The sequence below is a fragment of the Trachurus japonicus genome, chromosome 6, assembly GCF_045865225.1.
Source record: "Trachurus japonicus isolate A0001 chromosome 6, Traja_1.0".
Taxonomy (NCBI): Eukaryota; Metazoa; Chordata; class Actinopteri; order Carangiformes; family Carangidae; genus Trachurus; species Trachurus japonicus.
In genome coordinates, this window is record NC_140912.1 from 3,388,512 (window position 1) to 3,414,862 (window position 26,351).

Below are 26,351 nucleotides of genomic sequence, written 5' to 3' on the forward strand. Positions count from 1 at the left end.
GTTAGGCTGATGACATGGCATCACAATGTTATTTTACAGCAGCGGACGCTGTCAACATGTTTCTGAGGGAGTGCACAGCTCATTATGACCTCTTCAGCACATGTACACAAGACATCTGCACGTGGACTTCCAGGGATTGTTTGTCTCATAGGAAGACATGTTAATGATCCCTGTGGAGAATCATCACAATTATGTTTCAGTTGGAGTTGTAAGAGGTGGACGCTGTGACGTGAGAAATGAAATGATCAATAATTTCAATGAAATCGTTTCCTCAAGTTCCTTCTCATGTTGTTTTCTGCGTCAGTCTTTTCCAACACTGTGGATCATGTGGTGTGAAATATTTACTACACCATCATTTATATGGTTGTTCACAATAACAAATCAAAATTGAAGCTGCGCTTGAGAAGAGCTCATGGTTTTACAAGTTAACTTGTGGCTCAATCTGCCATTTTTGGTGTTTGTGGGAACTTCAGTGTCTCCAGTTGGATTTTTAAAGACATTTTTGGAGTTTACACAAAGTTCAGCTTCATAAAATGTGTTTATGATTATAAAGAAAAGGAATGAAGAAGGTTAGAAGAAATCCACTCTGAGGATTTATGTTGTGTGAGCTGATACATGAGGATGGTGAAATACCCATTAAGCTCTGTGACAAATGTTTTTTTTATTAAAAAACAACAAAAAAACAAACCATTTGTCATTATATAAATCTATTCATTAAAGGAATAGTTTGATACAAAAAAAACAAATTCACTGTCATGCTGAGTGTTAGATGAGAGCGCACAGTCTGGCATCTAGCCCCTCTAAAAGGGTGAAATGTCTTTTTAAACATAGTTTATCTTTTGGATTAAGCAGAGAAGGTGTAATGTGTTAATTAGTGTTGTGTGTGCATGTACATGAAGTAATCTGAGCGTGTGATGTGACTCATTATACCCTCAGAAACAGACTGCTGGGGAGTATTGTTGCTTTTCCTAATGACGCCGGAAGACATCAACCAAGGCAACAGTGGCTCAGGTGAGCAACAGGTGCGTCCCCGCGTCAGGACAAACAACCAGTCCATGCTAATGAAGCTCTGCTACAGTATGGCCAGACAATTATACCCAAGGCCCACGGCTGCTTATAGCCAATTACAACAGGCCCTGTGGGGGCAGAGAGCTCTAGACCCCCCGAGGAGGTGTGGTGAGGTGCCTCATCTACGTCAGCAGCCCGGCTCCATTAGGACCCTGTAGAAACATGAACACCTCCCCAGAGACAGAGACATGAAAGAGTGACGGAAAAAGAGAAAGGTGGGAAGAGTGTGCAGGGGGGTTGTGGGTAGCATTCTGGTTTTGGCTGCTGTGGGACCAAAAGGTCTGGTTTTGCTTTTACACTGTCACAAAAACCCTCCATTACTAAAACCACTGCTGCTTCCAACTTTAAAAGGTACTTTTGCAACTTCCTCCATCAGCAGAACCAGTGACATATTGGACATTTCCATCTATCAAAAGAAAAAAAAACACCACCTCACTCTCTCCCACTGTCTTTTCTTCCATGTTCCTTGCAGAGCTACAGTACAGCGAGCCTGTGTTGAGTTTGTATTGGGTTCTGAGCGCTGCTAAAACACAAGTGACCTACACCAGATACAGCGCCTCACCGCATCCTGTGTTTGACGCTGACGGAGAAGTAAAGCCGCTGTGTTGTTGTGATGCTTTCACTGCACAGGCTGCAAAGACACTGTGCAGCTCAATGACAAACTACATCTTCACAGGAGAGATAAGGAGCAGCCGAGACCTCCACACAGGCAGGCAGGCCACGCTTAGTTTCACAAGTTAGCTTCTTATATCAAAGAAGTGGAAGTCATTTCACTTTTCACTTTGGTGGAAAATAAATGAGTATATTTAGCCCAGAAAGGTTTTGTGGTACTTGTGCTTAATGGAGTACGGTACATTTAATGAGACCATATGTCTAAATACACGTATGCATTAAACAGCTGATTCTGAATTGATGTAACCACTGCAGATATCTATATTCTCACTAACCTCTCTGCTTTGGCTTGAATTGCAAGACAATAAAAGGATGAGGAGTAAATCAACAAAGAGTTGAAGATGTTTTTGTTTATCTTAGGGTTTGTTGATTTGTTGTTGTGGTAGTTTTTCTGCTGCTCCTGTGAGGGCTCAGCGGATCTGTTGATGTTATTTGATATTTGACAGAACCTGGGTATAGGGTATGGGGAAGCCATCAATTCAACTGCCAACCTTGGGAATCGGTGGCCAACCTGCTCTACCACGATAGAATACTCTGATTAATTAATACAATTCAGTGTGTGTGTGTGTGTGTGTGTGTGTGTGTGTGAATACTCACTCTTTAGGGAAGGGGATGGGCTGCAGTAGACTGGCCAGAGCAGGTCTCCAGTCATCGTAGTCCGACCTGACGGAGGCAGACGGTCGTGAAAAGAAACAGAGAGACATCAGTCAATGGAAGGACGTAAAGACGGGAACGTAGCCCGGCTAAATGTGACTGCAGGACAAAGAGACAGAGGGACGGCTGAAACATGAGCAGCACAGAGATGACGCAAAGCTGCAGCGTCAATCTAACAGGAGCCGGAGCAGCATCACATTACTGTGAGTTAAGTAACACAGGCTTTGTTACAAACACACAGACACTGTCGCTTTTTAGGCCACACTGATCAGTTTAATGGACCTACACACACACACACACACACACCTCTATGTAACTGCTGCTCTACTTTCACACGATGCACTCAACACTGGGGCAGACCTTCATTTATGCTGTCTTGCACACAAATGCACATGCAGACACACACATCAAGCAAAAACATAATCAGTAATACATTTCAGTTCAGTCTCGGTCTAACTGTGTGTGTGTGTGTGTGTGTGTGTGTGTGTGTGTGTGTGCCTTACATGTAGGTGACTACGCCATATATTTACAGACAGACAGATAGACAGATAGACAGATAGATAGACAGACAGACAGACAGACAGACAGACAGACAGACAGACAGACAGACAGACAGACAGACAGACAGACAGACAGACAGACAGACAGACAGACAGACAGACAGACAGATAGATAGATAGATAGATAGATAGATAGATAGATAGATAGAGGTTATTTTAGTATTATTCATTATTAATAAAGGTTATTTTATGAATACTGAATTCTGTACACACTACATCTAACATGTATTTATGGACTAATGTAAGACATCAGGCTTTCATCAGTTTCTGTTTGACTGTTTTTGCTGATTGATGAAAAAAACTGTTAGTTTCTCTTTACCTGCAGGAGCCATCTGCAGGCTGCAAAACCTGTTTACTTTTTGATGTTGCTGATGATCACTCTAATTCTAGTTCTTTAGTGCTCATACATGATGCCTGTTGAAGCACCGCCACTTATGGCTTTCATGCAGCTTCCACTTCATCCTCACTAGATGTTACTGTTGGATTCCTGCTCTGTCGTATCACATGTGGCCTATATTCAGGTAGTTATAGTACATTATACCTCATGTGATAAACAGTGAAACATGATACAACAGGTCCATTCTGATGAGTGAGATGAAAAGACTGATATGACACCATGTGTGAGGGTCCAGCACACTGAAACTAGCTGAACTACCAGCAGCATCCCTTCATCTCTGAGAGCTGACGCTGATATTGATGTTTTTTTGTCTGAATATGGGGAAAAAAAGTTCATTCAAAATGTCGCTCTGCTCCTTTAAAGCAGAAGTAAGCGATCCGGTGGTTTTGGCTAACTTCCTGTCAGCAGATGGAGTTAGCAGTCCCCGCCCTCGTCCCTACGTCACCACATTCATGCGCATCCCTTGGCTGCACACACAGAGAGGACCGCCCCTTTATGCCGTTCTCTCTCCTCATTGGATAAAGGTTGTAGGATACAAGGAAAGTTTTCTCCTCGGCTTACAGCAGAGCAGAATGACTGACAGACCCGTGTTTCAGACCAAACACACTATATAAGTGATTGCTGTCGGAAGATAGAACTATTTAAGACTTATATTAACACAAACATTCCGCTTACTTCTGCTTTAAGAAGGAGAAAACCAAACTCACAGCATCTTGAGGATGAGAGCGAAGCAGCCCAGCACCCGGTCGGCCTGTGCCGGCAGCTGGATGGACAGGGTGTTGACGGCCGGGCTGACCAGCAGACAGTCGATGAGGTTGGGCTCGCTGTCCCCCCCCGACGGCCCGCTCTTCCGCCTGGTGTTGGCCGAGTTGTTCCGCTCCAGCTCCACCAGGATCTCGCTGGAGTTGACCACTGAGGGAGGAGGGGAGAGGGGCAGGGAGGGTGTCGGGGAGGTGATGGGGATGGAGGGGTTGGTGTTTGAGGGGGAGGAGGGCAGCGGCTGAGGGGGGTTGGGGCTGGTGGAGAGGGGGGGTGGCGTCGGGGGCTCGGGGCGCAGCAGACGCAGTGGCATCGGGGGTTTACGCTCGTTCTGCTGCTGGCAGCCGTTTCTGATCTCCTTCAGGCTGGGGGAGTTGTCCCGGCTGCAGGGGGGAGGGGAGGGGGAGAGTGAGATGACTGGACCCACAAACAAAACCTATACACAACACAGGCATTACTTACCAAAGCACAGCGCCGTTGCTAGGAATTCTGTGTCCCCTTAAACGATAATTTCCGTTTTTTACAACCTGGACCTTATTTCTAGCATAAAATACGATCATTTACTCACCCAGATAACTTTGGTGTCATTTGGAGTCGTTTTAGCGAAATTAGCCCCAGTGGAGCGGCGCGTATATCCGTGTGAGTACTCGGGGCACCCAAGCGCAGCCTCTATATAACGCATTATCTGCGGCGAAACTCGTCAATATTTTGTTATGATACACTAGTGCTATTCCCCTCCGAGCCCGTGGTGGCATGTTATCAACATCCGGGGTCTGTAGGTTGACTACTAACCTCTGATCTGGATGATGTCATCTCCGACCGCTGCGCGGCTTGTTGCTACCACTAATGCTATGGTTCGTTTCTGCGTGTTTCTGACTTTTCAGAACAAAATGAGCAGCTGGATGAAGTTCAGCTTCCACAGGCTTCCTCTCCTCAACCTGGACTCACTAAAGCTCCGGCTAGTTGAGCTAAAAATGGAAGTGGAATGATTATTATCAGAATGAGCCGGGCAGCGGTCGGAGATGACATCATCCAGATCAGAGGTTAGTAGTCAACCTACAGATGCCGGATGTTGATAACATGCCACCACAGGCTCGGAGGGGAGTAGCACTAGTATATCATAACAAAATATTGGCGAAATGAACGAGTTTTGCGGCGGATAATGTGTTATTTAGAGGCTGCATTGCGTGCCCCGTGTTCTCGCACGGATATGGATACGGATACGGATATATACGCGCCGCTCCACTGGGGCTAATTTCGTCAAAACGACTCCAAATGACACCAAAGTTGTCTGGGTGAGCAAATGATCGTATTTTATGCTGCCTCCTGACTTTTCCAGTTTTTTTTCTTAGACTACGTATGTATTATGATTTTTTATTTAGCCTACTTTGTTTTGACACTAATGCAGCATTACTATAGCATTAGTCAGGGTCTTATGCAGAATAATTCAGTCATACAAAGATTAGACTACTGGGGTTTTTGTGGGCCCCACTGGGAACTGGGCCCCTAGAATTATCATCACCTTTCCCCCCTATACAATGGCCTTGTCAAAGCACAACGGTTATTAAAATATAACAAGAGGCCTAAAAATAAGCGTGTGATGACGGAGGGGAGAGAGGAGAGGTGAGGGCCAGGAGAGAAGGCCACCAGAGCGATGGCTCCTCTGTGAGCTGGAGCTTCGGAAAAATGAGGTAAGAAGTGTCATCTCTCTGGGGTGAGTGAGGCTGAAGAGATGGTGCTAATGAGTGGAGATAGCCTCTGCTACACATATGGAGTCAACAAAAAGGCCCTGTGGAGCACCAGAGGGAATCATGACCACTGAACTAGAAATCACTGGAGTGAGGTAAGTCAGAAAGCAACAGTGGAAAAAAAAACACCTCATCTGTGAAATGTTTTGTTTTCTCTAATGCACAACGACATGTCGAGGAATGAAAACATGGAATGATTTTACATTTAAGAAGAAAAACTGGTTTTAAAATGAGTTTAAAAGAAACATTTGTTTCTATATAATAACTGACTCAATAAAGGGGAATTCCTTTTTGTCTTTAATCACTGTATACTGAGTTTATAGTGGTGTTAGTACTATTTCTGAGCTGTGTCAAATGCTTTACTGACCAATACAATGTGGGTGCTTTGTCATTATCAGTGGTTTTACTCTCTGGCTTCTGTTCCTATCTCTTTTTTCTTTATTTACACATCTTTCTTGCAGTATCACCCAGGAAGAGCACCTGCTGCCATGAATGAAGGTTTCATTGCTGTTCATTGAAATGTTTTTGGTTTTTCCTAATTAATTTAAAGGTATGACTGATAGAGGCCACTTAACCCGTGACTTAATTAATCAATAAATATGGAAAGACTAAATGTAAAGATTATTACATATGACATATAGCAACAAACCCGTACTGTGGTGTAATACACCTTATGGGGAAAGCCAGATACAATATAATCATGTTAGATATTATAATGTATTTTATTGGCTGACCCTTATATATTAGCCTGTGTGTTTGTTTTGCGTTGTAAATGTTGGGACATTGCTAATCAGTTTAGAGCTCTAACTGGCATCATGTGGTCTGACCGTACAGTCATGGTCTGCTTTCCCGGTAACATCTGTAAATTGCCGTTTGTGCTGTTACGTTCAAGATGTGGGGAAATTACAGGCTGTGTGTTTGTCTAATCGATGAAAAAAATGGACAGAAGCAAACAAAAGAATGGAGACAACAGCTGAATAAACAGGTGGGGTGCGAGGAAAGAGTCAACCTTAAAAACAATAGCTGCTGTGGTGAAGCTTCTCTCTCAGGCTTGTGATAGGGGTTTTTTGTGTGACAAGATGTGTTCAGCATTAAGGTTTCCAGTCAGGCAAGCATTTATTCATTAAGATACACACTTGTCAAAGAGAAGGGACAGTGAGCTGATAGATGAGCACATCAGCACTGTAAGTAGGTGAGCTGATGGGGAGTGCACTCAGATAGCCAAGATACTGTACAGGCAGTGGAGCTGTTGTAAAACCTTCAGGCTCAAACAAGAGAAGCTTCAGTGTGTGTGTGTGTGTGTGTGTGTGTGTTTGTGTGCATGGTACTGACCTGTTGATGAACTCCTCATAACAGGAATAAATGGCGGCGAGGCACACCGCCACCAGGTTTGGCAGCACACGTGGGTGAGGGCACTGCCCGGTCGGCCCATGCATGCTGCAACACACAGATACAGGTCAGATACCTCGGCCCCAGCTATTTACTGAAGGTCCAATGTCCCTCACTGCACACACTGTTTGTTAGTATGTAGAGCAAAGTATGAGGAGTTCTGTCTAAAGCTAATGACCTGCTGACACGCAGCACTTTCTCACCTGTGGACAAATTTTTTCACCACCTCCATCCCGGCATTCAGCTCATTGAGAGCCAGGATGTACTCCTGAGTGAAGAGACGCAGTCGAGGGCATTTCCCAAAATCCTGAAACATGGACACACAAAAACAAGGAGTCAGCTAGAAATATATACATGTTTGAAACTATTTTTCCATGTCCATTTGGTTTAGATTGTGGTAATGTATCTGCAATGTCAACAATCAAAAGATTCTGGAGCATCATTAATGTTTTATTCTGCTTATGTCACTTCTTAAACAGCAGTTCATGAAAAATAAAAGTGAAATATTTCATCTGGATGAAATGTCTTATGGAATTTATCCTGCGATCATGACATCATCTTTTTGTTAAATATATTTATTTATTAAAGTTTTTTCTACTTAATATTTGAGATCCGATATTTGATCTGTTGCCAGTTTCCCTTTTCAATCAATCAATTGCTGAGTATGTTAGCACTACACTGGGTTGACCAAGGCCTCTCTTATGGCCTTTAGGATTTGTAGCTTTTTAGAAAGTATTTTTCAGCCACACTCATTTGTATGAACAACAGGATGCACCAAACAGACATCGGTACTAGTGCGCGCTCTGGTTGTCTCCTGAGTGCTGCCTCCTCACCATGTTATGTTTAAGGATTCTCTGGACCACTGGAGTGAAAACTTCGATCACGACCATTGAACGTGGCCGCTCCCGACAGTGCTGCAACACACAACAATGAGCATCAGCAAAAGGACACTTCTATATACTGTACACACAGCTATTTCAGTTCTCCACACAGGTTGAGCTCATGACTGGAGCACATGATCTTACCTTACAGAAGAACTCACACAGGTCAGGTGGTGGGTGGTTGTTTTCCAGCAGAGGAGCAATGGCCTACACACACACACACACACACACACACACACACACACACACACACACACACACACACACACACACACACACAAACAAACAAACACAAAGATGAATATTTCCATAATATCCTATCTGTCATTCACTCCGGCTGGGAGCCAGCAGTGTAGATCTGGGTTGTCAGGTGAACTACACCTGCACCACAGCCTCTCTCAGCATCCAGTCCTCTGCTCTGAGTGCCTATTGTATCATTCCTATCCATAGCAATACACAAGAGTAACATACATGAGGGGAATCTATATTTGTCTTCAGTTTCAAGATTAAAACCTACAAGAGGCTGGACTCTTGAGTCAATTATTAACTTCAGCCTGATTTCACAGAGTTCATATTAACAGTGAACTTCATACTGACCACAATGATGTTCTCATGGTCCTGAGTGCTTAGATTAGAGTTCTGTAAAAGGAGAAAGAGAAAATAGTATTTAGATTTATTTTAGTATTTCCCAAAAAGTCGCTGTTCCTTTAATGATTCTGGTGACATCTTGACCTTTCTTCCAGCACTGCACTAGAAACTTACTGAAGATCTAAAAATAGCAATGCAGTCAGTGGACTGAGTGTAAAAACTTTGGATGCAGCCTCTGGGACCTTATTGTTTAACTGCGTGTCCTGTGTTCCTCCTACAGAATATGTCCGTGTTCGTTCTATATATACAGTATATATGCAGTATTTATGACATACTGTATATAAGATAAACACAACATTGTAGAAAGAACATAACAAGTCCTGCATTATAAAAATTGAAGCAAACTGTACCTATTTATAAACCATTCAATTTGCTCGGCTGCATCATACATACAGTACATTACAGTACTGAAGCAGAGATATAAAGTAGCATACAACCAAAATATCAACTACAGTTACTAGAAAACATAAAAAGAAGAATTCATGAATTAAAAACAAACGGAGAGCACAGAGAACAAATACTAAAACATGACCATGAAAAGAAATGAACCTAGTCCATTAAAACTTTTTGAAATGAAATTTCATAAAGCTTTTGTTAATTATTTATCTTTTATTATTATTATTAACATGTGGGCCTTTAAACTTTAATCCATTGCAGAACTGAACTGAAAAGCGTTAATAAATATAATTTATGTTTAACCACAAGAAATTAATCTCGTTTTTGTTAAAATTACAAAAAGAAAGAAAAATGGAAACATTGGAAAGACACTGGGAAAAAACCTCTATTAGGATTAGGTTTAGATTAGTCGACACTAATATCAGGCCTCAGCTGGGAGTGGTATGGGCTGAGTAAAGCCATTTCTGGGTGAGATGTGTGTGAGTGTGAGTGTACCTCGGCCAGCAGAGTGGAGATGATGTGCAGCGGGGCCTGATGGATGGACTCGTCCTGCAGCGGCGAGGTCAGAGCCATGTCCACCAGCGCTCTGATCTCCTTCAGCACCACGTCCCAGCGGCTCGGGTTGTTCAGGACCTTCCGGTACTTGTAGATCTTTTTCTGCAGGAAACACAGGTTGAGTTTCCTCCTCGGTCACTAACCAACACATCAGTGTTTTTATACTGTGAAACCTGCACTCCTTCACAATTGTCACAATTTCTTGTATGCTTGTTGCGTTGCCTTGGAAACTTTTCATTCACCATGGTGCAGTGAAAACACACAAACAGGAAATGTTTGTGTAGAATCAGAGCTGGGTAAAGTAAAGCACCTATCATGACACCAGTGCTCTCTGTGTGACAACGTTTTCATTGCTGCTTGAGAAACAATGCTGAGTGGAGGAAATTAAACACAGGAGGATTTTTTTTTTCTTTCATTGACAGGAAGTGACTGTGAACTCTGAGCCACTACAGGAATACACCTTTGCATTGCTTTATTTAGCTCAGTGAGTGCAAATGACAATGACACCTTTGGAAGTCTGAACCTCATAAATGTCTGTAAAAATGCCATAAAGTTGTGTGTCAGAGTTTAGTAACACAACTAAAATCTATTGTCAGTGTTTCAGCATCATCGTGTTGCAATAAACTTCAAAGTGTGGGGTGAGCTTTATAACATTTAAAGAGACAGAGTCTCTGCACCACAATGCTTTGATGGAGCTGCTGAAATAAATCAATTAATAGTTAAAGACAAAGTGTAACCTTACCTTCCACTGCAGGGAGTGAAACCACTGGTCTCTTAAGTAGCTGTTTGCAGCCTAAAGAAATGAATGCACACACACACACTTTGTTAAATGGTGATTTCACATACCAGACACACATTTGCTTGTAGTCTATTAACTGACTGGTGTACAGTCATCTCTACACAGTGTCAGGGAACACACACAGTGAGTGACGTTCTAGCATCAGCCCTCAGTAGAAGACCATGAGTCTGTCCTCTGCTTCCTCTTCTCACCAGCTCTCTAAATGCAGCTCTACTTGTGGTTCTTAGACTTTCTAAGAAGGCAGAGCCTCATGTCCTCTTTGATTACTGTAATTGGTGCCACTATAATTGTTTCCGTTATTATTAATAACTCTAATACACCTATTATTGGCATGATTAACAAGCAGTCTGACGGTGCTTGAATACAACTCGACCCCAGTGATCATGGCTGAGTGTAAGAAGGTGAAAAAGCAAACAGTCTGCAGCAGCCCCTTAAAAGAACACAGTGTAGAAGTAATTGTCACTTTAAAGTAAACAAGAGGTTCATCCTGAGCTTCCTCTTGTAGTGGTGTGTTCATCTCATAACATGATCATCCATTCATTCTCAGCCAAAGCTGACACATCCCTCAGATACCTGAATGCAGCTGAGGTTTTATTTTTGTCGACTCACACATTAGGAACACATTTATATCAAGTCCCCTGGTGGATCACTGTGTAACTTTTCTTACAGGCTGTGTGATACACTGGGCGATATAAAGCTAATAGCATCTGAGACGTCGTCTTCTTCACACTGAGAAAGGTGTGCTTTAGATTTGTTTTTCTTCGGCATGTTGTCGCGGGTATGTAGTATCAAGTCGCCACGAATGAAAGTTATCACTGTTTGTGCAGTTAAAGGAAAGTTAACAGGATTTTTCAAGAATATAGCCAGGAGCTCACAAAAAGACGTGTGCTCAGTTCAGCGCCATAACCACGCCCCTCTTGTGGAGTTTTAGTAAAAAATCACAATACCACATCAGAGTGTGATGCTAGCCTCGTGCCACTGCCTCGTGAGGACGACGTGGACACTGGATCGGCCCAAAACATGGACGTCATTCAGATACTCGATGGGATCAGAAATGACTTTTCCACAAAGATTGATGTGGTCCTGAAAGCCATTCAAGACGTTAAGAGAGACGTGCAGGACTTCTCGACGCGCATGGATGAAGCAGAAGTGCGCATTAGCACCGTAGAAGACACAGTTAACTCAAGAGAAAGGCAAGGCTGATGCGCTAGCTAAACAAGTGTCTCTCCTCACAAACAAACTTGACGAGCTCGAAAACCGCTCGCGTCGTTCAAACCTACGGATAGTTAACGTGCCGGAGAAGATGGAAGGAAACGACGCGGTAGCTTTCCTGGAGAAGTGGCTCCCCGAAGTGCTGGGACCAGCAACATTCCCGAGTCCACCTCTCATTGAAAGAGCACACAGGTTGCCCGGCCGGACGCAACCTAATCGATCAACCACACCGAGGGTCATCATCGTGAAGTTTTTAAACTTCCAGAATAAAGTCCGTGTGATGCGAGCTTCCAGGGCCAAAGGCAAAGTTATCTACGCCGGTCAAGAGATCATGTTCTTCCCGGATCTTTCGGCGGAGCTCCACCGTCGCAGGAGGGGTTTCGACCATAGACTGTAGGTTTCGAACAGGTGAAACAACAGCTGAGGTCGATGAACATTCGGTACGGAATAATTTACCCAGCCAAGCTACGAGTGTCGTCTGATGGACAAACACGTGAGTTTGAAACCCCAGCAGATGCTGAAAAATTCATCAAAGGGTTACAGACCACGGAGGACTCACAGGTTAACTAAAATGAACTGCTGAATCCTTTATTATCCACCTATAACAGCTTGTTATTGATGGCTTTATGGGCCAGTAACACACACACGTGAATGCTTTTTATTTTCTTTTTTCTGTGGAGACCTTTCTGTTTTGTATAGGCTACATAATTTTATTATTCCTTCAGTCTCCTCAGATGTAAATGCGCTTTTTAATTACTATTTATACAACCAAGCGCTTCCTGAAAGACATCGGCTTCTCAGAAACAAAAGCTCGAAAAGCCCAGAAAGACCTCTCTGAAGAAGCGGAGAAAGGGAGTTTCTGGCTCTGGTTACGTAGAAGAGACAAGAGCTTGGGGGACTAAGTCAGCCACATAGTAGAACCCGAGCATCCAAATCCAGCTGCAGGGAGCGGCAGGGAGACGTCCCTGACCGCTGCCCCACCATCCTGAGATGTACTGGAAGTAAAGGGGCGAAACATCAGTGAAGGATGGCATCCAGCTGAGGACCCTGCAGCTGGTACCTAGGCACTGGCGGAGGTGCAACAAGCAGAAATGCTAAGCAGGTATTACCACCAACCTGTTAATTAAAATGCAGAGACTACCACGCGTCCTTTTTAAGTGGGCTGTCATTCGTTTTGTTTTGTTTTTTGAAAAGTGGCTATTCAGTATACTGTCGGCCTTCCCGGATGAAAGTTAAGCTGCAAGAAAGACTAGATGAACATACTTGTTTGTGTAGATTTTATTTTTTGCCAGGGGACACAATTGTCCTGTTAATGTTGTTTGGTCTGTTATTACGACTGCTTGGTTTGGTCTAACTGCTCCCTTGTTTACACTGGATCAGTGTGTGCACTTAACTGCACCCCAAGGTCAGGGGGAGGGTGGGGAAAGGCAAGGGGCTGTCTCGTTCAGGTTGACAGCTAAGGGGTATTGTTCATGGCAGGGTTTAAGTTTTTTTTTTTTTTTCTTTCACATCATGTGGTATTCTACTGGTACACTCCCAAAATGTCACATAGAGATACTCATCAGGGGCCGTATTCCTAAAGATTCTTAGTGCAAAGAGTTGCTCCTAGTGGCCAAATTCTAAGAAAATTCTTAGAATCATGATGTTTTCTTAGAATTTCTCCTAAAAGTTAAGAGTAGATCCTAGTAAAGATAAAAGATATTCCTAAAGAATCCTAGCTCTTAAGAGAGCTCCTAAGGTGGGATCTGTTAAGAGTAGGGAAGAGGACTTTTAAGTGGCTTAGGAGTTCCCTAAGCAGAGGACAAAATGGTGGACAGAAGAGGCAGGAGAGATATTCTCTCAAACACTGGATGTCAGTGAATTAATGAAACGCTACAGATTGTTCCTGTTCCTCTGTCCAGTTGGGTTTCCTTGTTCTTTTCTTCTCCATTGCTGTTCACTGGTTTGTGGTAGATTTCAAAGCCAACCAACACTGCTTCTTATAGGCCGGTCAGCAATCACAGACACTGATTAAAACTGAGCCATTTTACCCTTGTTAATACCAAATTGAGTTGCAAAGTTGAAAGTGCAAAAATGACCAGCATGGTAATTAATATAAGCAAATAAATCTAAGTTTCACTATGTGAATACTGTGCAAGTTTTCACACATTTTGTAGGATAATTTTAAAGTATAGCTTACTATTCATTTAACAGATATTTTCTTTTATGTGAAATATTTTTTACAATTACACAGTCTTCATAAGATCGGATTTTATGGTTAAATTTATCGATTTGAGGGTCCATCCTTTGCCCATTATCACCAAAAGTGTATTTTTTTATCTAGCTTTTTTTTAAAGTATATTTTTTGGGCATTTTGGCCTTTAATTGACAGAACAGTTGAGAGAGAGACAGGAAATGGGAGGCAGAAAGACATGCAGGATAGGACTGCTCGACACAGGATTCGAACCGGGGCCACCTGCAGTGAGGACTATAGCCTCAACACATGGGGCGGGTGCTCTTTATCTAACTTTTAGGATCAACCAATCACAGCATTTGAAATGATGACTCATACCTAGCAACGGGGGTCAACCACACCTCCTCACTAAGATAGGAGTTTCTGTCCACTCCTTGCTCAGAGTTCTCTAAGAGTGTTGTGGAATCACTCCTAAGCTAAAACTCCTTGCTAGGAATTTCTAGGTAAAGTTAGGAGCTCTCTGAGAGGATTCTCAGAATCTTTAGGAATACGGGGGTCTTTCATATATTGTTGAATTTTCTTACTTGTTTGGGAATGGGATGTATCTATCCCTGCAGAGCAATCCAGTTTCGGGTCTAAAGCACAATTTAAGTCACCTGCCAATATTATCTTACCAGGGAGGGTGGCCAAAAGCAAAAATAAATTCTCAAAAAATGATGGGTTATCATCGTTTGGGCCATATATATTAACCAAATTAATACTTTCTCTCAAGAGAGTCCCTTGAACCACCAAATATCTACCAGTTTTATCATAAATAGTGTTATTTATTTGAAAAGGCACCAAATTATGAATTAACACCATAACCCCTCTCGAATGAGAAGGGAAACAGGATGCTACTACTTTGCCTGGCCATCTCCTACGTACTTTCACTAAGTCCTCTCTGAGTAAATGAGTTTCCTGGATAAACACTATTGATGACTTAAGTTGTTTAAGCCTGGTAATCACCTGTTTTAATTTAGTCAACTTTACCATCCCTCTAACATTCCATGAAGTGAATTTAAAATTCTTATTTGCAGTCATCTAATCTTACTAATACACCAGATTGTACAGCATAGAATCATCTTTTAGTTGTTGGTAAACCTGGGGCCGTATTCACAAAGAATCTTAAGGTTAAAAGTAGCTCCTAAGGGCCGAATTTAGGAGCAACTCCTAAAAAAAGTGGGCGTGTCAGTCTTAAATTTAGGACTCCTAGTTTTTTAAAATAAGAGTAATTCACAAAGTATTTTATGCCTAAAAGTAGCTCCAAAGTCTGGGAGAGCTTAAAAGTCCTCGTGAGGACTGTTAACTCAGTAAGACCTATTCACAAAGAATCGGAAATGGCTGCAGCCAGGCAAATGTATGGAGGACTGCGAATTGCTGCAGAGGGGGGAGCTGGAGCACCTGCCCCTTTGCCCTTTGATGCCCAAAGTGCCTTTTTGTCAGTGTTTTTTTTTTTTTTTTTGGGTCATCTACAACATTTTCGCTATAAAACGGGAGTAGTGACGGTGACGAACTGTCCAATATAGGCGTCACAACGGTCGGACCGAGGTAACTGCGACTGCTGCGATGCAGTCATGCTGATGTGAGCCAAAAATATTTTTAAAAAGTTGGTGGGTGTGCTAGACACACACATCTGTTAGTAGTAATAGCTCATGTGATAAGGCTGCTCCCCCAGTAAACTAAACTTATTGTTAGTCTGGGTTCAAATCCTGCTATAGGCCACAAATGTGGGTAATGCATTTTCTTTTCTCATCATTATTATGATCACCATATAGGGCTGTCAACGAATGTGAAAATTAATATTAAAATGTGGGAAGAAAAAAAACCAGCGGCTGCTTTGCGAGTGTGCGCACTCACCCTCATTGCATTTGCACAGCGTCACACTGCAGAAAGTGAGACGCGACAAAAACTGTAGCAGAAAGATGCAGATGGCAGAGAGAAAGACAGAAAGTTCAGAGCCCAACTCGGCAGCAGAGACAGTGGTTTGGACTCGAAGCTGTCTAAAAAGCCCCGTCGGACCTGACGGCAAAAAAAAAAAAAAAAAGTGGAGCGGAGCGGCCGGCGGCGAGGAGGAGGAGAAGGAGGAGGGAGGGGAGGGGGGGCGCCGCCGGCACTCAACAACCAATCACCGTGTTGAGCGCCTCGAATTCGTGCACGAGAATTGACGTAATCCATAGCAACGGGGCGTCACCAGGGGCGTCACTCTTAGTTTGCTCTTAGTGATTTATCCTTAGTAAGAGTAGGTCTCAGCGGCTTTGTGAATAGCTTTTAAGAAAAAACTCCTACGTAAAAACTTTTGGTGCGAGTTAGGAGTACTCCTAGTGGTAAGATAAAAGGCTTTGTGAATACGGCCCCTGATCACTCTTATTCTAAAACCAGGCAAAGTGCCAACCGAACGCGGTTCTTATAGACCCATATCACTTTTAAATTCAGATGCAAAGATTATTGCTAAGGTTTTAGCCATGAGACTCGAGAGGGTTCTACCAGCCATTATACATGGAGACCAGAATGGTTTTGTACAAAAGCGGCAGGGGTTCCACAATGTGAGGAGAGTTCTTAACATAATTCACGAGTGTGAAGAGTCCCCTGACACTGCAATATTATCAGTCGACGCCGAAAAGGCGTTCGACCGAGTCGAATGGCCCTATCTACTCGAGTTGCTTAGGCGGTTTGGATTTGGTGATTACTTTTGTAGATGGGTCGAAATTTTTTTGTTGACTCCTCTGCAATGGTATCTACTAACTATCTCATCTCTCAGCCTTTTGAGTTATTTCGAGGTACAAGGCAAGGGTCACCAATTTCACCTCTTCTTTTTGTAATAGCCATGGAACCATTAGCAATAGCGATCAGATCACACCCCTTAATTCATAGTATTAAGATTGGGGACTTAGAACACAATACAGCAATGTACGCTGATGATACTATTATATTCTTATCTCAACTTGCAGAATCAATACCATCTCTCTTAGAGTTGTTTAGTCAATTTGGGAGTATCTCTGGGTTTAAAGTGAACAAAGAAAAGTCATCTATTATGTTTTTAAATGGAAATGAGAGGAAGAAACCTTTAGTGTCACATCCATTTGTGAATGCCACAGAGGGATTTAAGTACTTGGGCATCAAAATAACCCCTAAAATAAGTAATCTTAGTTCAGCCAATTATGAGCCCATGTTACATGGTGTGACAGAAGAGATCACGAGATGGACAACATTACCTCTTTCTATATTGGGAAGAATAAACATGGTAAAGATGACTATACTACCAAAATTTTTATTTATCTTTCAATCAATTCCACTAGCCCCTCCTCCTTCTTTTTTTCTCAAGACCAGAAAGCTTCTTTCCAATTTCATCTGGAACAATAGGAAGCCAAGACTCAGACTCTCCCTTCTATATCTACCTTATGATAGGGGGGGGGGGGGGGCTACAGCTGCCAAATCTAGAATGGTACTATTGGGCTGCTCAGTTGAGGGCCACAATGTTTTGGTTCTCTAAAGATGTTTTCATGCCCTGGTTAGAAATTGAAAAACGGTCCTCAAAAGGTTTGTCATTGAATAGCTATCTATATTCAGCTTCTTTTAAAACATTAAAGAAAGATACTACTAATCCTTTTGTAAAAAACACCATTATAGTTTGGCATGTGGTACAAAAACTGTTGTGTGACTCTCCAAGATTATCCTGTTTCGCCCCGATCTGGGGGAATGCTAACTTCGCCCCGGCAAAGAATGACATGGGTTTTAAAACGTGGATGAACAAGGGCATAGTAGAATTGCAGGATGTATATGAGGATTTTACTCTAATGTCATTCAATGAGTTAAAGGCAAAGTTTGATATACCACAGAAACACTTCTTTAAGTATTTACAACTTCGAAGTTTTACTCTGGCACATTTAAACAACTCGGTGCAACAACCTCCATTATCCACCTTAGAAACAAAAAGTTGTTTTGGGAAAAGGCTGGTCTCCCGGTTTTATAATATGCTAGTTGAAAACCATAAGGAAAACTCTGATAGTAAGAGGCGGGAGTGGATACGTGACTAAAGGCCCTTTCACACCGGAGACGTATTTTTCGTGCGAATAATTCGCGCATCAATATTTATTTTCGAACCCCGGTTTTCATCACGAGTCCTTTCACACCGACCGCGAATGTGTCGCGGCGAAAATGCGACATAATTTTTTTTCGGAGCGAGGTCGATTTTTCTGAGCTTTCGCCCGGCGAATAAACGCATCAACCAATCATGTGGCATGAAGAGGAGGTACGTCACAGCCCCCACGTCAGAACACAGCTGTTTCCCATAACAGACGGTGGCCGCACAGTCTCGGCCCGCCACAGTCTCTCACAGGAAAAAAGTTTTTTTTTTTTTTAGCGTTTCACCGTCTTTGCTCTCATCTCTGCCAGTCAGCCCCTCCACCTGCCGTCTCTCTGGCGTGCGGTCGCACCGCAAGTACACACACGGACACAGACACACACACACGGGCGCATGGACACGTGCTTGGCCGCTAATGTAAACAATGTAAATAACCTGTGTCTCGGAGGAAAGAGGAGAGGAGAGGAGGAGGAGGAGGAGGAGGAGGGATAAGTGGAAAGAGGAGAGGAGGAGGAGAATACATACTGTCAGGACAGTGATCAGATATTAATCAGATATTGATCAGTGATCAGACAGTGAGCTGCTGTGTTGAGTAAAGTTGGTAACAAGACAACAGTGGCATAGTGAATACGTGAGGGATAATCAACAGATTAAAGACATGACGTGGAGGCGAAGAACCACCCGTCGCAAAGCGAAACTTTGGAATCTAATCGTCACATCTGTCGCATATTCGCGTCGCCGTCGGTGTAAATGGTTTTGATGCGAAATATTTGGCCGCGAATATTTCGCAATTTCGTGTCGTTTATTCGTTACGTCCGCGGTGTGAAAGGGCCTTTACAAGAAGACATTTCACTCAGTGAATGGGGTAAAATATGTTTAAAAACACATACTCAAACCATCAACACTAGATTGAGAATGATACAATTTAATTGGATAATGCGAATATATATTTCCCCTGTACAATTAAATAAATTTGATTCTAATATACCTGATCTTTGTTATAAGTGTAAAAACCACCAGGGCACATTATTTCATTTCATTGTTTATGGAAATGTGAAGAGATTCAAAAGTTTTGGAGCTCAGTGTTAAAGTATATCTCTCAAATCACTACTTCCCCTGTACCCCTATGCCCTAAGTTATGTATTTTAGGCATTTATCCAGAGGACTGTAATTTATCTGGCAAAGAAAGAAAAATGGTTGATCTTTGTTTACTGCAGGCCAAACGCTGTATTGCATTATGTTGGAAGAATGTTAATGGCCCCTCTTTTACCCAATGGTTGAATAACTTAACATCAAGTTTGGCTCTTGAGAAGCTGGCCTATATTGTTAGAAAGAGGGCTTCTGAATTCTATGACATTTGGAAGATATTTTTGGAACTGTTGAAAGGTGGAGATTTGGAGGAGGCAATGGGAGAATGAGATAATAAAAATATTTAATGTGTTGATAGGAGTGTACGATGTAACCTATATTAAGAATATTATTATTATTAATAATTAATTATTATTACTATTTTATGATTATGATTTATGATTATTTTTTATTTATGTATTTATTTATTATTTATTGCTCAGTAATTTTTCTGACCAATTTGTCAATTTAATTTATCCCTTTTTAATTATTTATTTCATTATGACAATTTATTTATTTACTTTTTCTGTATTCCATTAGTATTTTCATTATTATTTGTATTACTGCCATATGTTTAAAGTGTTCTATGTTGTTGTATGAATATAAAAACCAATAAAGATATGTTTAAAAAAAAAAGCTGTGAAATGAGGGCTGGAGCAGCAGGGCAGGAAGAAATATAAGAGGATATCACATGAGGTTGGATATAGTGCGATCTTCAAATGTTATTACATATCAGCCCAAGCCTACGCTGGTGTGTCCTTATTGTTAGCCAATCATTAATATCATTATCATATTCGGACTAAGGGACAAGCAGATTCAAACAAGATAAGGGTTACAAAGTAGAGTAGAGCCAAGGTGAAAAAATTCCCTGATATCACTGAAAAATTATCTTGTGACCTCTGTGATGCCACAGATACAGTCCACTGCAAACTGACATGACAACATCTGCAGATGGATTTTAAAGCAAAGAACCAGGCTCATTAATAACGCTGCCATTCTTCCCATCTGCTTCCTGTGTGTTTGCACTTTTTACTACCTGTACCAGTGTTTGTTCACAGTAAAATAACTGATCACCACCAAACAAGGCGTTCAGTCTGTAGTGTGTGTTTGGAGGATGTTATTGTCATGTGCTGCAGTTAAATTGTCTTTTTAATTGTGGATTCTCATCGTTCTAGTTTACATTATAGTTGGCACTGATGAGCATAGCCGTTGCCAAGCCCAGAATGTCTGCAGACTGAAGTTTCGATTACATTTTGCTAAGTTTCTAGTTTTCCAGCTTCTTCCAATCACTGGAGAACTACACCAGTGTCTCTAGTTTTACACACGATCCCTATAGGCTGGTCACTAGAAACCAGAGAAGCTTTTCCTTCCTTCGGAGCTCAAACCGACTCTGTCTGGCAGTGGTCCAAACAGCTGGCAGCAGGCATAAGCAAACACCAGTGAGGAGGTGGGTATACAGTGTTGACCCCCAGTGCCTATAATGGGTTGGATTGTGTATCAGAGTTAATTGGGCCAGTGGGTAACAGAACCGAATGTTCTCACTGAATCGCTCTGGTGAATGTGGAGATTAATTTTTCCCAGGAATTCAGGACAGTCTCTCAGAGTTGACTGGGTACACGGTGTAAGTGTCTGGTACAGGATCTGCTACAGGATCTGCCATTGTCCTGAGCCACCAAACCAGACAGCCCGCTCAAGCTCTTTTTTGACGGTGTAAGACCATCATGGACGATTAACATCAACCAAATAAATACATCTCACCAGGGACCAATCAGGGCCACGGTTCCCGCTTCACTGCTCTAATCCTTCGACTGTTCTGTTAACAGGCCGTGCCTCAGACTTTACATTTGCTTATAGTTTTTAAGATATATGGTAGATCGATACAATGACTGCATCAAAGCTTACAGTTTGAACTGATGCCTCTGCATTGAAGTAATCATTGTGTTTGTGTCCTTTGCTCTGCTGCTGATACATTCAGGAACAGACAGAAAGACATGTATTTCAAAGATGCTTTTCTAGCAGACACAGGATGTCTTTATCAGCTGGGAGCTGAGCTGGCAAACAGTTACTCAGCTCGTTTCTCTGATAACTTCAGATCAAGACGTCTGGCCAAAATCCTTCCTCTGGTCATAGCTAGGCCTGCACGATATGAGCAACATATGTGCGATTTGCAATGACACTGGTCAATACTGTGATGACGATATGACTTGCAATAAATAAGCTAATATTTAAGTATGCATTAACCATACAGTCCCTGTGTCTTGCTGCTTTAATAGGTACCTCTATTCCGAGCATACTTTTTGAGCATTCTAGGCAACCTTCTGCGATGTGTTTATCGTGCATGTTAATATTGCGATGAAGTCAGCCCTGGTTACAACTTGGAGTTAAAGGTCTAAAAAGTGTTTGTGGTTAAAAAAAACACAGACAAACACTGACACATAATCATAGAGGATATGATGTCATTGACAGTCGAGCCGACCAGCGTTTCTTTACATTCGGTTTCGTGGCGAGTCATGAGAATGACGCCGCCGAATCGCCGTTTATGGTCGGAACTACGACGGTATGTGATCGTCTTCCAATCTCTGACAGGGTTCCTACAGGTTCCTTCAGGTTAAATTCAAGTCTTTTTAAGACCTTTTTAAGACCATTTATATAAAAATGTAATACCTATTTCACTGCCCTACCGGCAAAGAAAAGTGAAATCCTCAAATTTCAGAGCGTTTACTGTAAATTAACTGTATCATCCCACTATTTTTCTGCTCTTTGTGCTCTAACTAGGGATGTAACAATATCAAAATCTAAAAAATACAACAATAACAAGCCCATGATATTTATTGCAGTATCATAAGGCATCATGATATCAAAATCTCACTGTATGATAATACCATATAAGCTCCACAGTACAAGACTTATTCCACTATCCATAAGTCAACAAGAAGAACATTGATCAAAAATAATCGTGGTTGACAAATGAAACTTTTGACGAAAAATGCAATATGGAGAAGTTAAATACAGCACAACTTTTAAGACCTAGAAATCAAAATTCAAGACTTTTTCAAGTCTTTTTAAGGTATTATTTCCAAATTCATAAATTCAATGCTTTTAAGACTTTTTAAGACCCCGCGGGAACCCTGTCTGACTTTAGTTCTTGATGAATGAAAACATGAGTCTGTCTTGCGCCGGTCAAAGAATTTCACGGTGCGCGCGGAGGCTCATAAATGTAGTGTGAAAACGCTTCGCTTTTCCAAAACTCCTCGTTGTCCCTTTAAAAACAAAACATAATTGTATGTTAACTGTAGTAGCCGCCTGGCTAGCCTACATTTTATGGTATTGTTCTATTGTCAGTACTTATTTTATAGCCTGTGTTATTCCTATCTGTATAGACAGCTGACTGTATCTGTCCTGTTTTTTTGTTTTTTTTTATGAAATCAACATCAACATGAACTGGGACCTGTGTATTACCTGCAGCAGAACGGTGCCACCAGGAAAGCTCAGCTGCACACAGTACTTTGGAGCATTGTCCCATGACAGGAGCTGCAGGTCTTCTATGGAGCTGTATGACAATGACGTCTCCATGTAACCGGTGGGCTGTGAGAGAAAGAAAGCAAGAGGATATTAGTCTGCCGCTGTCTAACATTTAGAGTACATACTGTATATTTAAACAGAGCTGCAGGATTAAAAAGGCCATTATTTTTACTGGCAGTCAGCTGGAAAGACAAAAAGAAACATATCCTGGGCTAACCTGCCCTGGGTAAACACAAGGCCACACAACACCTCCAAATACAGCAGATTATACACTACACATACAGTAGCTGTCTTTATCAGCTGTGGATACATTTGATGTCGCTCCAAGTGAATAGTCACTGAATGCTGAAACAAAGTGGAAAATCAATTTAGCAAAAGCCATTAATCACACAATTACACAAACATCACCTAGAAGGACATTGCTCGTGTTGCTTTGGGTCAACACACACACACACACACACACACACACACACACACACACACACACACACACACACACACACACACACACACACACACACACACACACACACACACACACACACACACACCACACACACACACACACACACACACACACACACACACACACACACACACACACACACACACACACACACACACACACACAGAGAGAGCGAGCAAGCAGTCTGCTGTGTGATCCCAGTCTCACCATTGTGAGAGCTGGACGCAGATGCAACTGAGTTACAGGCCACAACCTGTTTGCTAGTCTCAAAATGATTACAGAAAGGCTGACAAATTACCACAAGTTTCCGGACTCAGGAACAGAAGAGTCTTTAGAGAGAAAGAGGGGGAAGAAAAAAAAAAAGAACCTAAACAGATAAAAATAACGAAGCCACAAGGAAAGCGAGCCTGTGTGTCTTCTAACCCCTGGGAGCAGTTAGCAGAGAGATGTTTAATGCCACGGTGTGTGTCCACTGGGACATGTGTCTGTCAGAAAAGGCAGAAATGGCAGTAAATGAATCACCAGCTGATTTCCCAGACATTAGCGTCACTGCATGACTTAGTAGCAATTATTGTTGATGGGAGACTAACTGTATATCCACACAAATGGGCCTTGCAGACGTCATCTGAAGTGGCTGTCGCTGCACCCGAATTAGGAAGCAGCGCTTTCTGGAATTCATCAGCATTTTTTTCCCCTTTTACTTTCTATTTTTCGGAGGCCATCTTCATTTAGAAAACTCTGCTTTCGTCAATCAGAGGAAGCTACGCTGGCTTATGTGTCTCTGACTTTTTTTTATAGAGGAGTAAAATAAACTTTCTCAGTGGCTGAGTGCATGTAGAATGTTTCAGCTGGATGTGGCCAACCACAGTAATGTAGAAAAGAAAAAATAGATGTTTGAAAGCTTATTGCATACTTGTGTTTCTTGTTATCAGTGGACAATCACAGATTTTAAAGAGCTTCTGTATATCAACAGTTTCACCTTGTTACCATCTATGTAATGTTGATATAATATAACAGAGACAAATATTCAGCCAACGCCTTGAATGAGTGTTTCCACCTGCAGTTCCACCTGACACCCTGGAGCCACCAGGTTTACTTTTTACTTTGAAATGTTGATTATCGCAATGTTTTTTTTTGTTATTTGCAGAGTTTGTGTGCTTCACTATTCTCAATGAAGTATGGCAAAGAGACAATAGAAGCATGAACAGGTCGACATCCTACCAATGGCTTTGACTCTGAGTGAACACACTAAGCATTAAAATATTTAAACTGGTCTTTTTGGGCCTGCAAACAAATATCTAGTATGGGAACACGACTGGGACGTGCCAGGTTTCTGTCACCACAATAAAAAGAGCAGAGAACTGAACAAAGTGCTGCTAATGACATGAAGCAGCAGTTTTACTATAGAAATAGTCTTGAAATATTGGGGGGGGAAAAACTGAAAATTGTAAATGAACAAGTCTGTTTCTCCACTGACTGTTAGATGAGAGATTAATTTAACATAGGGACTAGAAACAGACTGTGGGGTCAGTGATTGAGGACATCACCGCCTTGTGTTTGCTTTCTGCCAAGTGTCATCTGGTTTCATCTGTCATCTGGCATGTTTTTCTGTTTTTGTTATCAGACAGACAGGGGGGAGGTTTGAAACGGAGCCTGAAGGTGATGTTGACCCAACATGTGAACTTCCAAAGTGCAGCTGAACTCCTGATTTTATTAACAGTGACTTCCTGTGATAAAGTCCGCAAAGCCAGCACACTGGCTCAAGTGAAACTGCAGTACATGCCCGAAAATGTGGTTGATATAGCAACAAATGCATTAAGTTGGCAACATTTCATTCTGAAAAAGGAACTTCCGTCAGGGAAACTCCACTGAGTCTGACCAGTGGTGTAACTTCATGACTCAGTCAGTCAGTCAGTCGGTCAGTCACATTGTGTGTACAGAGCCACGCCTGCTAAAATGGTCAAGTCAAATATCCTTAAATATCAAATATCGTCCAACACGTTATATTAAATAAGCTTCATCTGTGCACAGACAAATAAAACAAAATACCAAGTTGTGGTTGTGACATTCACACCCATTTTACACAGCAACTGGCCAGATGTGCGCAGGTGAGACCACAGCCTTCTTTAACTCTTCACACGACAACATCCCACTGAACACACCTCCAAAGGTCTGCACAAACTCACCGCGTCAAGACAAAGACGCACAAAGACTCTGCTGAAAAGATCGTAATCCTGCCGTGTCACCCACTGTTGCCCATTACAACACGTCTGAAGGCTTGAAGACTCCTTCTGTTTGCTGTAACCATGGATATGCAAATCCAAACAGCAATCAAGGGATTAGATAAAAAAGTCCAGATTTACAATGAGATGATGATTTGTCCAAAATGGACAGTGAAGCTGCTGCTGACCTGCTGATCCCAGCAGCGTGTACTAAAACAGACATGCTGTTTAAAGCAGAAGTAAGCAGAATGTTTATGTTAAGTCTTAAATAGTTCTATCTTCCGACAGCAATCACTTATATAGTGTTTGGTCTGAAACACGGTCTGTCAGTCACTCTGCTCTGCTGTAAGCCGAGGAGAAAACTTCTTGTATACTTCCTTGTATCCTACAAGCTTTATCCAATGAGGAGAGAGAACGGCATAAAGGGGCGGTCCTCTCTGTGTGTGCAGCCAAGGGATGCGCGTGAATGTGGTGACATAGGGACGAGGACCAATAGATCCATGACGAGGGCGGGGGCTGCTAACTCCATCGGCTGACAAGAAGTTAGCCGAAACGACCGGATCGCTTATGTCTGCTTTAACTGAGGCCAATGTTTTCAATACTGAGAGTCAAACAGACTTGGAGAAAACTGCACCTGGATAATTATAATATTGTCTAATGAGAAGAATAATCACTGATAATGGTAATTGATGATGATTTTTTTTTTACCTGTGGAAAATCTGACCTAAACATCACACTGCCGCTTGTTTATATAAATGTAAATATATAGTATCCATCACATCCAGATAATTACTCTCATTATAATATAAACTAGGAGTGTCAAGCTACAGTCAGTGTCTGAGGAAAACAGGCTCCTACAGGCTGCTCTGGTATCACTCCACTGCCTCTGCTGCTGCTGCTGCTGCTGCTGCTTCCAGACAGATAAACAGCCTGTCTCTGGCCTCACACACACACACACACACACTGAGGCACGGCTCCTCTC

The 26,351-nt window shown here is 42.2% G+C and overlaps 1 protein-coding gene across 1 annotated transcript in view; it reads right to left on the minus strand.

Annotated features, from left to right (window-relative positions):
* The window catches only part of cmip (c-Maf inducing protein), a 59,929-nt gene that overhangs the window by 9,666 nt on the left and 23,912 nt on the right, over positions 1-26,351 (minus strand). Inside the window, exons 3-12 of the mRNA XM_085778327.1 lie at positions 22,619-22,744; positions 10,470-10,520; positions 9,668-9,829; positions 8,726-8,767; positions 8,273-8,335; positions 8,081-8,161; positions 7,451-7,554; positions 7,191-7,295; positions 4,059-4,493; positions 2,338-2,403 (exon numbers count right to left, since the gene is read on the minus strand). Coding sequence (XP_085634453.1) covers positions 2,338-2,403; positions 4,059-4,493; positions 7,191-7,295; positions 7,451-7,554; positions 8,081-8,161; positions 8,273-8,335; positions 8,726-8,767; positions 9,668-9,829; positions 10,470-10,520; positions 22,619-22,744 — 1,235 coding nt within the window. The remainder of the gene's footprint in view (positions 1-2,337; positions 2,404-4,058; positions 4,494-7,190; positions 7,296-7,450; positions 7,555-8,080; positions 8,162-8,272; positions 8,336-8,725; positions 8,768-9,667; positions 9,830-10,469; positions 10,521-22,618; positions 22,745-26,351) is intronic.